Source organism: Alnus glutinosa, chromosome 9 (genome assembly GCF_958979055.1).
Source record: "Alnus glutinosa chromosome 9, dhAlnGlut1.1, whole genome shotgun sequence".
NCBI classification, from domain to species: domain Eukaryota; kingdom Viridiplantae; phylum Streptophyta; class Magnoliopsida; order Fagales; family Betulaceae; genus Alnus; species Alnus glutinosa.
Genome location: NC_084894.1, coordinates 22090834 through 22104015, shown reverse-complemented (window position 1 = coordinate 22104015; position 13182 = coordinate 22090834). Strand labels below are relative to the sequence as shown.

The window sequence follows — 13182 nt, the reverse complement described above, 5'->3', positions numbered from 1 at the left end:
AATATAGTATGACTTGAAAAACTCCCCCAACCCCTCATAGTATTCTTTCATATACGCCCCAACTTGATCCCTAGAGCACCACCCTCCTCATGAACTTCCATATTTAGCATCCACCACCACTCTCCAGTCTCCATGAAGCCTTTCTCTCAAGCCCATAGTGCCAAAGCTATTTACCTAAGAGATCATGATTGAACCTCAGCAAATTTGTAATCCTCAACCCTCCCTTAGAGATTGGCGTACAAACCTCGAACCAACTCACCAAACGATATTTGAACTTTTCGCCAAGCCCACCCAATAAGAAATCGCGTTAAAGCTTCTATATACGATTTGCAACACCCAAAGGAGAGGAAAGAGGGACATGAAATACATAGGTAAATTGGAAATGGTACTCTTGATAAGGGTAAGCCTGCCACCCTTGGACAAATACAACATTTTCCAACTAGCCAACTGACGTTCTATCTTTTCAGTAACATCGTCCCATATATGCTTGGCCTTATTGGAAGTCCCAAATACTTCAAGAGCAGAGACCCACCACAGCCTATATTTCATATTTCATTTAATATGAAATATTAAATATTTCATATATACAAAATATATGACTCATATTTCTTTTAATAAAAAAAATGTTAAAAAACACAATATTATATCTTGTGCTATATTATATTACATATATAGTAATTTAGAAAGGAAAAAAAAAAAGAAAAAAAACAAAAAAGGGGGGCGTCCTGATATAAAGCTTTAATAAAATTAATAGTGTTAAAATTAGATAGATATTGCTGTCGCTTAATAATTCATATATTAAATAATGCGGCACGGTCAACTTAATAGGACGATTTGGTAACGTTCATTTATGCAGGCTGTTCAATAAAGAAGACCTTTTTCTAAGCTGACAACTCAGTAAAGGCGACAATGTGACAAAAGCAATTTAAAACCTTTTTCTCTTTTCTCCCCATTGGAGGTTAAATTTTTGACTTAAACACCATTTTAATTCTTGAATTTTTACAACTTTATTTTTTAGTCCTTAAATTTTAAATTTTATCACATATGGTACATCAATTTTAAAAAAAATCGAATTGATACCTCAGTTAAGTTTTCTGTCTAAAAACTAACAGTCAACTACGTGTCAGAGATTGACATGTGATACTATATAAAAAAATTAAAAATTAAAAATTTTAAAAAATTAATTAAAAAAAATTGTTTTTTTTTTTTTTTTAAAAAAAAAAGGGTGGCTCAGCCACCCCGTTCGAACCACCCCCTGAAAAAAAAAAAAAAAAAAAAAAAAAAAAAAGAATATTGGCAAGATCGCTTTTGCCGAGCCACCCCCAGATTGGTCAGTCTAAGGGTGGTCGAACCACCTCCGTGGCCTATGGGGGTGGTTTGGTCACCCCAATAGCAAAATGAAAAAAATAAAATTTTGAGGGTTTGGCCATTGGGAGTGGTTGACCACAGCCAGATCAGCCGGTTTGGGGGTGGCAGAACCACCCCCCTGTGGCCTATGGGGGTGGTTCGACCACCCCTAGACCGAGCGGCCTAGTGGTGATCAAACCACTCTCGTGGCCCTTGGGGGTGGCCGGACCACCCCCAAGGGCCAAAACCAATCTTGATTTTTTTTTTTTTTTTTTTTTTGGGTCAAGGGGTGGTTCGGCCACCCCAGACCGGCCAAGGGGGTGGCTAAGCCACCCTTTTGGCCAAAATGGGGGTGGCTGTGGCCAAGATGGGTGGCTCAGCCATCCCCTTGTTTTTTTGTTTTTTTCAATTTTTTTTAAATTTTTCAGATATGTATTTTTAAATTTTATTATTTTTAATTTTTTTTTATATAGTGCTACATGTCAACCTCTGAGGTTAACACATGGCAAGCCGTTAGTTTTTTAACGGAAAACTTAATTGAGGTGCCAATTCGGTCTTTTTTTTTTAGATTGAGGTACCATATGTGTTGTAAATTGAAATTCATGAATTAAAAAATAAAGTTATGAAAACTCAGGGACCATTAGACTATTTAACCCTAAATTTTTTAATGTAACTATTCCAGAAGAAGATTAATTTTATAAATTATGTATTTATTTCACAATTATTTTGAAATGTTGTTGAGGTAATCTTAACTAATATTTGGATCGGTCTTTGTTATAAAATAAATAAATAAAACAAAAAAATTGGGTAACTTTACTTAAGGGTACTAAACTATTGTTCTACTTGACTTAAGGGTATTAAATTTCAAAACATCTTAAATTAGCGTATCCAATGTTTCAAACATCTCAATTACAGGTACTCTGTTAGGATTTGCTGTTAAATCCTGTCAAAACTCTCAAAATACCCCTCATTTTTTTTAGGAAAAAAAAATTGTTAGGATTTGAGTGTTGTTCAAAATTAATGGAATTTACAAAAATACTCATGCTTGAATCTTTGAAAATTTTTAATTTTTAATTTTTTAAAAAAACACAGTGGTAATTTGGGAATTGTGACAGGATTTAATAGCAAATCCTTACGGAGTACCTATAATTGAGACATTTTGAAAATTTGATACCCTAGTTTGAGACGTTTTGAAGTTCAGTACTCTTAAGTTAAATAAGGCGATAGTTCAGTACCCTTAAGTGAAGTTATCCAAAAATAATAAAAAAAATAAAATAGAGAGTTGGTTAAAACTGTGACCGTCAGTATTGTAAGATAAAAATGTGGTACATTGCATTACTCATTTATGAATCCACTAAAAAAAAAAAAAAAGTGAGAAAAATGCTACATTTTCCATATTTTTTTTTTTGAGATGTCTACACAAGAGGGGGAGAGAGGATTCGAACTAGTGACCTTCGCTTCATGAAGCGTGGTCTCCGGCCGATTGAGCTACCCTTTGGGGACTACATTTTCCAAAATTTCTCTCACAAATTTGCTTCTCAAATTATGTATCACAATTCTATAAGATTGTGACACATTTTTTAAAATAATAAATTATATAGGGTCGTGACACATAATTTGAGGAGCAAATTTATGAGATAATTTTTGCGAAATGTAGGATTTCTCAAAAAGTAAATCAGTAAATGTAAGTGAACATATATTGATTAGTTTGTTAATGCTTTTTAGAGGTTGCTTCTTTTTTTTATTTTTTTGAAAAAGTGTTTTAATGTGAAATAAAAATAAAGTCATTTTTGAATGTTTTATGTTTTTGAATTGTTTGATAATGCTTTTGTTTTAAATAAATAAATATAAGAAAAAAAGTGTTATCGAATAGCAACACTCTACTATTGGTTGTATTATATATATAATTTTTGGAGCTCGAGATGGTAAACGGTCAAATAGTAGTTTTCCATTTCCTTGGATGCACAATAATCAACATATTTGGACAATATCTTCTCTTGTTAAGATAATACATAAATATTTTATGACAACAAAAACCAAATTTGAAGATAATATTAATATAATATCCAAAATATCTAGCATAAAAAGAAAAAGTATTAGGTCTTGTTTGGTAACGATCAAAAACACACTTTTTACAAAATTATTAACAAATAATTCAAAACATAAAATACTTTTTAAATTTAAACCCAATAAAAAGAACTTATCACATTTATGTCACATCAAAACATATTTTCATATATATTCACATACAAAAAAATAATAATAAATTGAATTTACATATTCTTTTCTTTTCTGTTTTTTCCGTAAGTACTTCCTTTCTTAGTTTTGGATGTTGACCGTGTTTATGCTTCTTACTTGGGCCTTGGGTTTTTCCTCTCCTCTTCCTTGGTCAAGCTTGGGCTTCCGTTCTTTTTTGGGTTGGAAGGTTGGGTCACTGTGATAAAATCAATACCCATGGTTCACTTGGACTTCGAGCTTAGTAGGATTTGTATTTTTTTTTTATATTCAGTCATTTCGTTATCATTAACTTTACATACCAAAAAAAAAAAAACTCATGACATTTTTTCGAAGGAGGATCATCTGACCCGCAGTTAACAACTTAATATTACCAAACATGCCTCAAGATCATAACGGGTTATTTCATGAATTTACCGAAACATGAGATATTATTATTGTTTGTATTTCAAACCCACAAGTCCTACTTTCTTGGTTCCACCACTTCTCCACCCTCATACCAATGTCTGTCGAGCACAAGAACCAAACTCAGTCGTGAGCTCACGTGGACATGCGTGCTCAAATCGCATGTTTTAAAAGTCAAATTAGATTGTCAAAAAAAGTCAACAATTAGGGGTTAGCGCCGATCACCAAAAATAGAGCCAAATTGACCCCCCCTCCCTTCCTTTCTCTAACCCCAAGGCACCCAAATTTTCCTCCCAGCCCAAACCCCTATAACTGGAATTTGACAACCGAGAGAGCTTTCTAAGATTCCCTAACTTTCACCTTTCCCCCTCAATGCCTGTGCCCCGCCTTGCCGTGACTTGCAAAATGTACCCTCCACAAATTTCGCCTATCTTTTTCGATATCATACATATATTCCCCTCCCCCCACCCCCCCCCCCCCCCCCCCCCCCCCCCTCTTTCTAGCTCTTCTTGTTCTTAGTTTTTCGGTTACAAAAGTACAAACTACAATACACAATGGCGAGGTTAGACATCGAGTCTTTTGCTCCCCCGTTGACTGCTACCGCCGGCCATACAAGAGCCGTCGTTGTTACCCTCTTTCTTCGCCGGCACTGTCTTCGGTTTCCTCGGTATGCATTTTGTGCTTACTCCCTCCCTCTCTTCTTCCGCTAATTGCAATTGCGAACTCCTGCAAACAAATTCATATATAAAAATCTCTCACATTTTTATAAAGAAAGTAAACAACAAGTCAACCCATCCGCGCGAACAAAGATATCCGAAGCGAGACTCACGAGGCCCACCCAGCTCGACAGAACTGACTTTTCTCGCTTCAGATGTATGTGACTTCAATTCTCTGGGCTCAACCAGGGTTCTCCACGTGGGTTTAGATATGCTCAATTAATTTGGACGGTGAGTGTTTAATATACAGTATATAGACTCGCAGTAAATTTGTGGGGCAAGAGCAAGTGAATGGCAGCTAGCGCCAAGCTGGGCATTTCTGAATCCCCGTACGAATCTCAGAATTCAAATCCAAAGCTGACCAAAAGGGTTATCAGGGGAATCAAAAAAGTCATCTGAACTAGAATCCCATAAAAGGGTTTGCTTGTAAGTAGAAACGGACTGGCGGAGCCACCGCCTGAGTGAAACTTCAAATCAACCTTTATTCCGTCCGTCCCTGAACTCATGCTTCTGGAGCAACGCACTTCACACACTACTATCTCTTTCCCAAACCTTCTTATGTACTACATAACGAACAAATCGTTTTCTTTGATAAAAGTTTCCTTTCCAATTTTAGTGTAAAAGTTGTTGCTTTCAAAAAGCTTAGTCAAATCACTAACATACATATTCTTTGATCGATAACAAAAAATTGGTGGAAAATAAGACCGTCCAAATTAGCAATTGCTTAAGCCCATGACACGATTCATCCTAATACAAATAAAAGGGGCACGTATGATACTATATTTTGGGAGTTTTTTTGTTTTTTATTTTATTTAAAAAATGTTCTAATTTGACATAAAAGAAAAAAATGCTGTTCGGTAGTATTTTAATATTTAAAAAAGAGAGCGCAAAAGACAAAAGGCAAAAAACCAAATAAGAATCTCAAAAGTAGAAACCAATGATGTCCTGGCAATTTATTAGAACTCACATGCTAAAAATAGCACTAACACTATAAAATCAGCTTTGGTAAGACAAACACTGAACTCAAATTTGTAATATCAATAGCTTTTCATAAAATGCTTATTAGTTCAAGTTTAACAATTTTTTACGACACGAAATTAATGAATTAAATTAGGTTTGTATAGTCTTATATCTACGTCTCAACACGAAACATTTACGATTAATAATTTTTGACGCTCGCAAATTTATATCAACCACAGAATTAATGTGTTAGAATTGAATGGTCTTAACATGTTTAATTAAATTAATCGAATTAAAATTTATTATATAATCTTATTCCATTAACGAGATTTGACACGATCTTAACTCAAAGACGCAATCACGAATTACCTTCTTATTATAAAATTTTCCTTGTGAGTTGTGGCGTAACGCGTGAACTGTGTGGAAGTCAAAGTCTACAGCCAACGATACCCAATAATTAGACGAACAGGAAGTGTGAACGTCGGTACTATGTACTGTGAGCATGTGATTCTCTAACCGGCAAACGAAAATCGAAAGCTCAAAAAGCAATATAGAGGAGGGATCGGAGAGGCCTACCGATCTGCATTATAAGAAGACGACCTCTTCAGACTTGGAATCTCTTCTTTCTTGTTCGTCTCGACCAAGCTCCCGCTAAAATACTCCTTATCTTCCAATTTCACCCCCCTAAAACTCGATATTCTCGTCGAAGTCCCCGCCTGATTGTTTGCTGCTCCGCGGGGCAACCTCGCCTTATAGTGCCCAATCAAAGAGAACGCCTCATCCTTCGCTGGCGTGGACCCACAGTCCTTGAAAGAGATCGAACCGCACGAGATCAACTGCATCAGAACAGACGAAGCCTTCATCCTCCCGCTTGGACAAATCTCAACCGTCCGATTCGAATTGTCCTCATTCGCGCCAGTTGAACCGAGCACCAGCCGTCCATCGGCCTTCATTAGAGATTCTAGGGTTTCGGGGCTTGAATCGGACGGCGGAGGCGAGATCTCGTCCCTGCTCAGCTCCGTGCTTTGACTCTGACACATTTCCCGTTGACCTTTCTCTTCTCGTTCTTCTCGTTCTTCTTCTTCTGCATGTTCTATCTCTCTGGCTGGTCTGCGCCTTCTTCGCTTTTCTTCGGTCTGAGTCGACGCGTCGGCGGCAGCTTTTCCGGCGGACTCGCCGGACGACTCGGCCTTGTAGACCTTGTACTCGTGGAGATCGATCGAGCTCCACGACTGGTTTCTTCGCCGCGTGATCACCGGGAAATCGGGAACCTCGTCGGACTTGTCTGTCTCCGGCGGCCTCAGGGATCGCGAAGATGCCGTTTCGTGGACCTTACTGCTCAGGCACGGGTCGAGGAGCTCCGACCCCTTGAGAACGTACTCTTGGCCGTGCGCTGGGTATATGAAATCGTTCTCTGCGAGGTCTTGCCAAACGAAGCCGTTTCGGTAGCTCCTGAAATGAGAAAATCGCAATCAAGATATATATTGCGGAACCGAATTAGTAATTAGATCCAAGGGCTCAGGGAGTCGGTGAGTGTACCGTTTGGATGACCAGGAGTACATGCTAGCCATACCCTTGCCTCGGAGGAGATTCAAGCGGTTGATGACATCTGAAGATAGAAAGCAAATTTGAGAGAATGAGAAAAATGCAATACTAAGCTCTGTTTGGTTGCCGATTATATATGGGAAAATACAAAAGAAATTTGATCGAAGTTCTCAATGCTGAAAGTTTCATGTTTGAGAGAGACGGATAAACCGATAATGTGAGCTTAGCTGATTTAATTTTGCATTTTCCTTTCTTTTTCTTCCTTTTTTTCTCAGCAGCCAAACAGAGGGTAAAACCTTTGATCACTAGCTAGAATAAAGAGAAAAGCGATAAAAGCAATGAACTATAGGTGCTTCTGAGCCTAGGTAGCTCAATCATATATAAATCACATACTTCCAAAAAAATTCCAAGTTTTTCCTATCGGCAACCAAAGAGACACTCAAAAAACGACGTTTCTTTTACTCCGCGCATTACCTCTGAGATGGAGACCTTCGGGAGAGGAAAGAGGGACCTCCATGAAGTGGGGGTGCTCGAGCTGGCCATTCCTGGACAGATAGTACACAACAGGGACAGACCTTTTCTCGGCCGCCTTGACCTTAGGCTCGGTCCACACCTTGGTCCTCTCTGGGCTCGCGTCTCTGTCCCTCCACTTGGTCGGGACTTGAAGCTCTGTCGCCGATCTTCCTCTGGAAGCCACAGCCATGTCAGATAGCAAGCCACTGACTGGTTGCTGGGAAAAAGAAGAAAAAAAAGGTGGGAAAGCGCAGGAAAGCAGAGGGTTGTGGAGGTTTATATAAAGAGGGAAAGGGAGGGTGTGAATGGTGTGAAGAGGGGGAGAGATTCAAAATGGGGATGCGGCAGACAACAGCTACCAAACAAGCGAGCCCTTGTCTGAGTTTCAGTACTTGAAGTTTTGTGGCAGAGGAGTTGGCCTGTAGGTATTATTTTATTGGCGGGTCAAAACGCCGTCGTTGGGAACTTGACCTCGGTTTTTTGGCTTCTTGTATAGCATTCTTTTTCAATGGTCAGTTAAAAAGTAGCGAGAATTTGGTAGGTTTTTGAAATTTGGAACTTGGTACTTGTTGGCTTCAGGTCAGTGAGAAAAGATTTGAATTTGGTGTAGTTTTTATTTTATTTTATTTTATTTTATATGTTGGTGTATTTTTTTTAATGGTATAAATTTAATTTTACTTTTTTTTTTTTTCAATTGAAATTAAATTTGAACAATTAAAAAAAACTACGTATCACCTAAGCTAAATCCACAATTTCAATAATCGAATTTGGGTGGAGGCTTCATGGAAATTGTAATATTTAGTTATAAATAAAACAAGAGTAATGATATATTCTACATTTTTTACAACAATTCCATAATACTGACGTGACAGTCTCAATTTAACCTTTTTTTTTTTTAACAAAATCGATCCAAAAGTTCGTTAAAACTATTAGGTCAATATTATAAAATAATCATAAGATAAAAATATGCAAGGACACAAAAATGCAGGTTTGTTTTGGATGCAAAATCACATGTTCTATTGTTCTTCTTTATTTTTAGTTTTTTAAGAATTTCCTAAATGAAAACACATCTTTCTCCTTACTTTTTCCCATTGTTCCACTTTTGAAAATTAGTTGTGTGAGGCTCATATGAGAGATCTACATGAATCCCGATCCACACAGAGTCAATAATAATTTTTAAAAGTAAGAGAATCAAAGAAAGATAAGAGAAAGAAAATAATCATTTCTCTTTTTATAAAACCAATTTAAGAAAAGAATAATCTTTGAAAATGTGATCGTTGAACAGTGATGAATTTTTGGAAATATAACTGCTAAAAAGAGGTAATTTATATATATATATAACTATGATTTTTGAAAAGAAAAATTTATTATCTTGTTAAAAATGAAGTCAAATTTGTTGAACCACGTGTGAATATATAAAATATCTGACAGAAATTGGGAGCCAACATTTATATTTTATATCAGGATTCAAATTTGATATGCCACTACATTTATTTCTTAAGGGTATGTTTTTTCTTTGTAGGTCCGGAAGCATTTTTCATTGATAAAGACTATTCAACTTAAATACTGGATTATAGCCTGAAAAGGACTGATTGTGTGGTATTGGCTTAGAGTTGGACAAATAGACCCTATTCCTACTCAGGATAGACTTAGTTGATTAATTCAATTCTTTTCATTTACATGATCCGACGATTTTGTATACAAAATAGATTTTTTGACGAGTTTCTTTGGGCAATCCCTCCCGTTGAAACAAAAATTCAAAATTCTTGATATTGAGTTGACCAAATCATTCTTTAATGTCCAAACCTAACTTTGACTATAAATCATTGATTGCGTGATCAAAAGGTCATGAAAATGGAACCACGTGATGTGTCTTGTTTTGGAAAAAAACTCCATCCTATTGGACATCCATCAAGGTTCTGAAACCCATGATAGATAGATTGGACGCGACTTCAATCAAAATCATCTGCCAGGTGCACGGTCCAGATCAGTCGCAGACACTTTCCCTCTTTTATAGGGCTCAACGTGGTCTGCAGGTGGATATGGGCCAAATCTTTTGGTTCTAGTCCTTGTGGATTTTCTCGGCCAGATCTGACGGTGGTCACTGGTCGCTTTCTTGAGATAAGAAGATCGAAGGGAGGGAGCGGATTAGAGGGAGGACCGTACGAAGGGGCCCATCTTGGCATGTAGGATACAATACAATTGTCCCCTAAAGTTCCAGCTACAAGCTTAATCCAAGCTTCAAATAGAGATACTCCTAGTACGCTTGTGATTTCTCAAAAAACGTTTTTTTTTTATTTTTTGTCGTTGGAATCGCTCTAAAAACGTATTGAAAACTGGTCGGCTAGTCTATGTTTTCGGCAAAATAGTCCAAAAGTTCAAACATGTTTCCATACGCTTTGACACGCACCGGCACGTCGGAGTGCACGTGGATTGACGTACGAGTCCGAGGCATTTGCCAACAATGCCAAGGGAGGGAGTGTTTAAGCCCATCTCGGAATTTTGTTTTATTATTATTATTAATTATTGAATACAGGGCAAATATATGATAAAAAGCTTAAAAAGTTCTGTTTATTTTATTAATATTCATGCTTATGCTAATGGGTCTTCTCAAACTAAGAAAAATGGTGAACTGTTCCAGGAAAGAGAAGAAGAAGATGAGGGAAAATAAATCTCAAAGAAAATTTTCTCTTACTGTTTCTCCACACCTATACGGACCATACGGTCGAAGTTGGGGCAGAAGTGATTGTAAATTGGAGTAATCATGATAACAGTGCAGAGAAGGTGTTTGAACAAATGACACAAAGAAAAAACAGAAGGGAAAAAACCAAACCAAACTTCTCAATACCTTCAACATCAATGATGTCAGTTTGCATTAGACAAGTGACTAGCCATTGGCTAACGCTTTTTTGGGAATAAGGGCTTGTTTGGCAAGTGACATTACAGAACAGAACAAAACAGAGTAGTGGGTTGTTAGTTTTTGAAATTAGTAAAAAGTGATGATTTGATATAAAATAAAAAGAATTTGTATAAAAAAGTGAAAAAGTTTTGTATTGTAGTGAATTTTTTTATTTGAATAGTAATAAAAAATTATTGATGTGATATAAAAAAGTGAAAAAAGTGAGAATGTTTTGATGTTGATTAGTAGTAAAAAATATAAAAAAAAATGAAAAAAAAAGTACATGAACAGTACTGTAATGTATTGCTCCTTGACAAACAACCCCAAGGTTATGTTGCGAATTGAGGGCACCGTAAATAAAGAAGAAAAATGTAGTAGAAATACTCCAGTATGGGTCAGGACCCTCTACAATTATTTGTCTGAATTTGAGAAAATTCAGGTAAAAGATTGTGAGAGATCACTTATGGAACATACCTGACTAAATAAAAATTGGGCTGCACAATTACTTATCCGATTAGGTGGGTCCCATAAGTGATCTTCCACAATCAGCTGCTCGAATTCTCTCAAATTCGGACAAATAATTGTAGAGAATCATAATCCGGCTTGTAGACTTTGTAAACTAGCCACTTGGGGCACCCACCGTGGGGGTGGGCCAATGGTAGGAACTGGAAAGGCCTTTTTGACTTCTTCTTTTTTTAATATATATATATATATATATATAACATTTGGTTCAATACTGAAGGTCATGAACCGATTAGTAAGGGCCAACAAAGCGGTAATAGGGGAGGCAGCCGAAGTGCCAACAGGAGAAGACTTTGGTTTGATGGCCAGAGGCTGGTTAACAGGAGGGTTAACAAGTTTTCCCTTTCCTCGATCCTTTTTACTTGCCATGGTGGCACTGCAAAAATTCACGAGTGAGAAAATCAGAGCCATAAGTGTTACGATCTTTTCATTCTGTTTATCTTCTCTTTCAACTGTTAAAGTTTGCGTCTTTTGTCGCATTTCTCTTTGCTGTTAGGGATCATAACCACCCCTTCGGATTAGGCCCCTCTTTATGATAGACCTGATAATGTGGAGATCTAACTCTTTTGTTAGCTCTAGGTCATTTGTTAATCTCCTTGATAATGTGTGTAATTTTGAACACTTCTCTGTTGATGATAATTCCTCTTTTGATTTTAAAAATTGGAGTATTCCAAGACTCCATGCAAAGGAAGTCTACAATACTTCTTGGTTTAAGAGCTCTTTCAGAGCCGAATATGCTATTAAAACTGTTGAACAAACCATTTATATTTCAAATAGGAATGAGAATTTTGAACTATTTAGTAAGAGATTTGTTAACAATTCCCTTTCTAAAGGTTTTAAATTTCTGCATATTGGTTCTGTTCAAGTCGCTGTTAAACCATTAACAAGACTTGGTATTAATGCCTCTGTGCTAATGTGCCTTCGTGATGCTAGATTTACTGATTTCCAGACTAGCATTCTTGGCATGGTCCAAACTTCTTTGTATAATGGATCAGTTTATTTTGATATTTTTCCTAATATAACTTTTGCTTTGAGTGATGTTAATATTGTTAAAGCATTAACTTTGAATGTTTTAACCTCTAGTTATAATATGTTAGAAGGTAGCCAGCCTTTGGTTGTCATCTACCGCATTTATTACAAATTGCTAAAAACCAACTTGAATCCTCAAGCTGTTATTAAAAATTCGAGTAACTCTACTTTGTTGATTCAAAGTTCTACCCGTGATGCTAACATCCGAATTCTTCAGATGATGAAATGGAGTGAGATCAATCTCCCTAGTGAGTGGCTTATTGAGAATGTTTATCAACCAGCCAAGATCTCCAGCGATGATACTAATCTTGACTACATCCAACAATACCTCAATGGATTTGTCAAAATTAGCTTCACTGATTTGAACCTTTCAAGGGTTGAAAGACCCTTGTCTATTAATGAAGGAAGAAATTCCTTCGCTGTTAATCAAATAAGAAATTCTTTTCCTAATTCAACCACAACAGAAGGTTTTCAAAGACGTGATAAAGATATTGAAACCTTTTTGGCTGACTCTTCTTCTTCTGATTTCAAACTAAAAGGAATTTCCACTAATTCCCAAGTTTGCTATGCTTTTTATTCTGCCAAGCAATTGGCAGCCCCTTCCTAGGCCTCCAAAGCTGAAGAAGGAGAAATTTCTCCCCCTGCTTCTATTTCTCTCTCTGCTTCTGATTTAAATGCTCCTATGCCTGAACCTGTTTTTTTATCATTGTAATGTTATAACTGCTGCCCCCAAGAAAATGGATTTTCATTATCTTGATTGGCCTTCTTTGGAAAAAAAAATTTCATTCCAAAGAAAATCAACAAAATAGGTTTATTTTTGCTAAATCTTTTTTCAAAACACGAAAGAGGTTTAATAAAACTTCAGTGGGTGGAAAAGATGATTGAAGAACAAAAAAATACTCTATTTTTTTTTTTTATTTTCTTCAGAATATTAAACCTGGTATTTTAAATGTTGTTAAAAAACCTTTTGTTTTGGCTGAAGACAACACCGTTGTCAAAGCTTCTCACCCT

General features: G+C 36.6%; 1 protein-coding gene across 1 annotated transcript; it reads right to left on the bottom strand.

Moving 5' to 3' along the window:
• Positions 1 to 4481: 4481 nt before the first annotated feature.
• Positions 4482 to 8106, bottom strand: LOC133877958 (protein SOSEKI 5). Its single transcript, XM_062316423.1, has 4 exons — positions 7683 to 8106; positions 7203 to 7272; positions 6240 to 7115; positions 4482 to 4713 (listed from the first exon to the last, which is right to left on the bottom strand). The coding sequence occupies exons 1-4, from the start codon at positions 7909 to 7911 to the stop codon at positions 4551 to 4553; spliced, it is 1338 nt and encodes a 445-aa protein (XP_062172407.1). The 5' UTR covers positions 7912 to 8106; the 3' UTR covers positions 4482 to 4550.
• Positions 8107 to 13182: the final 5076 nt, after the last annotated feature.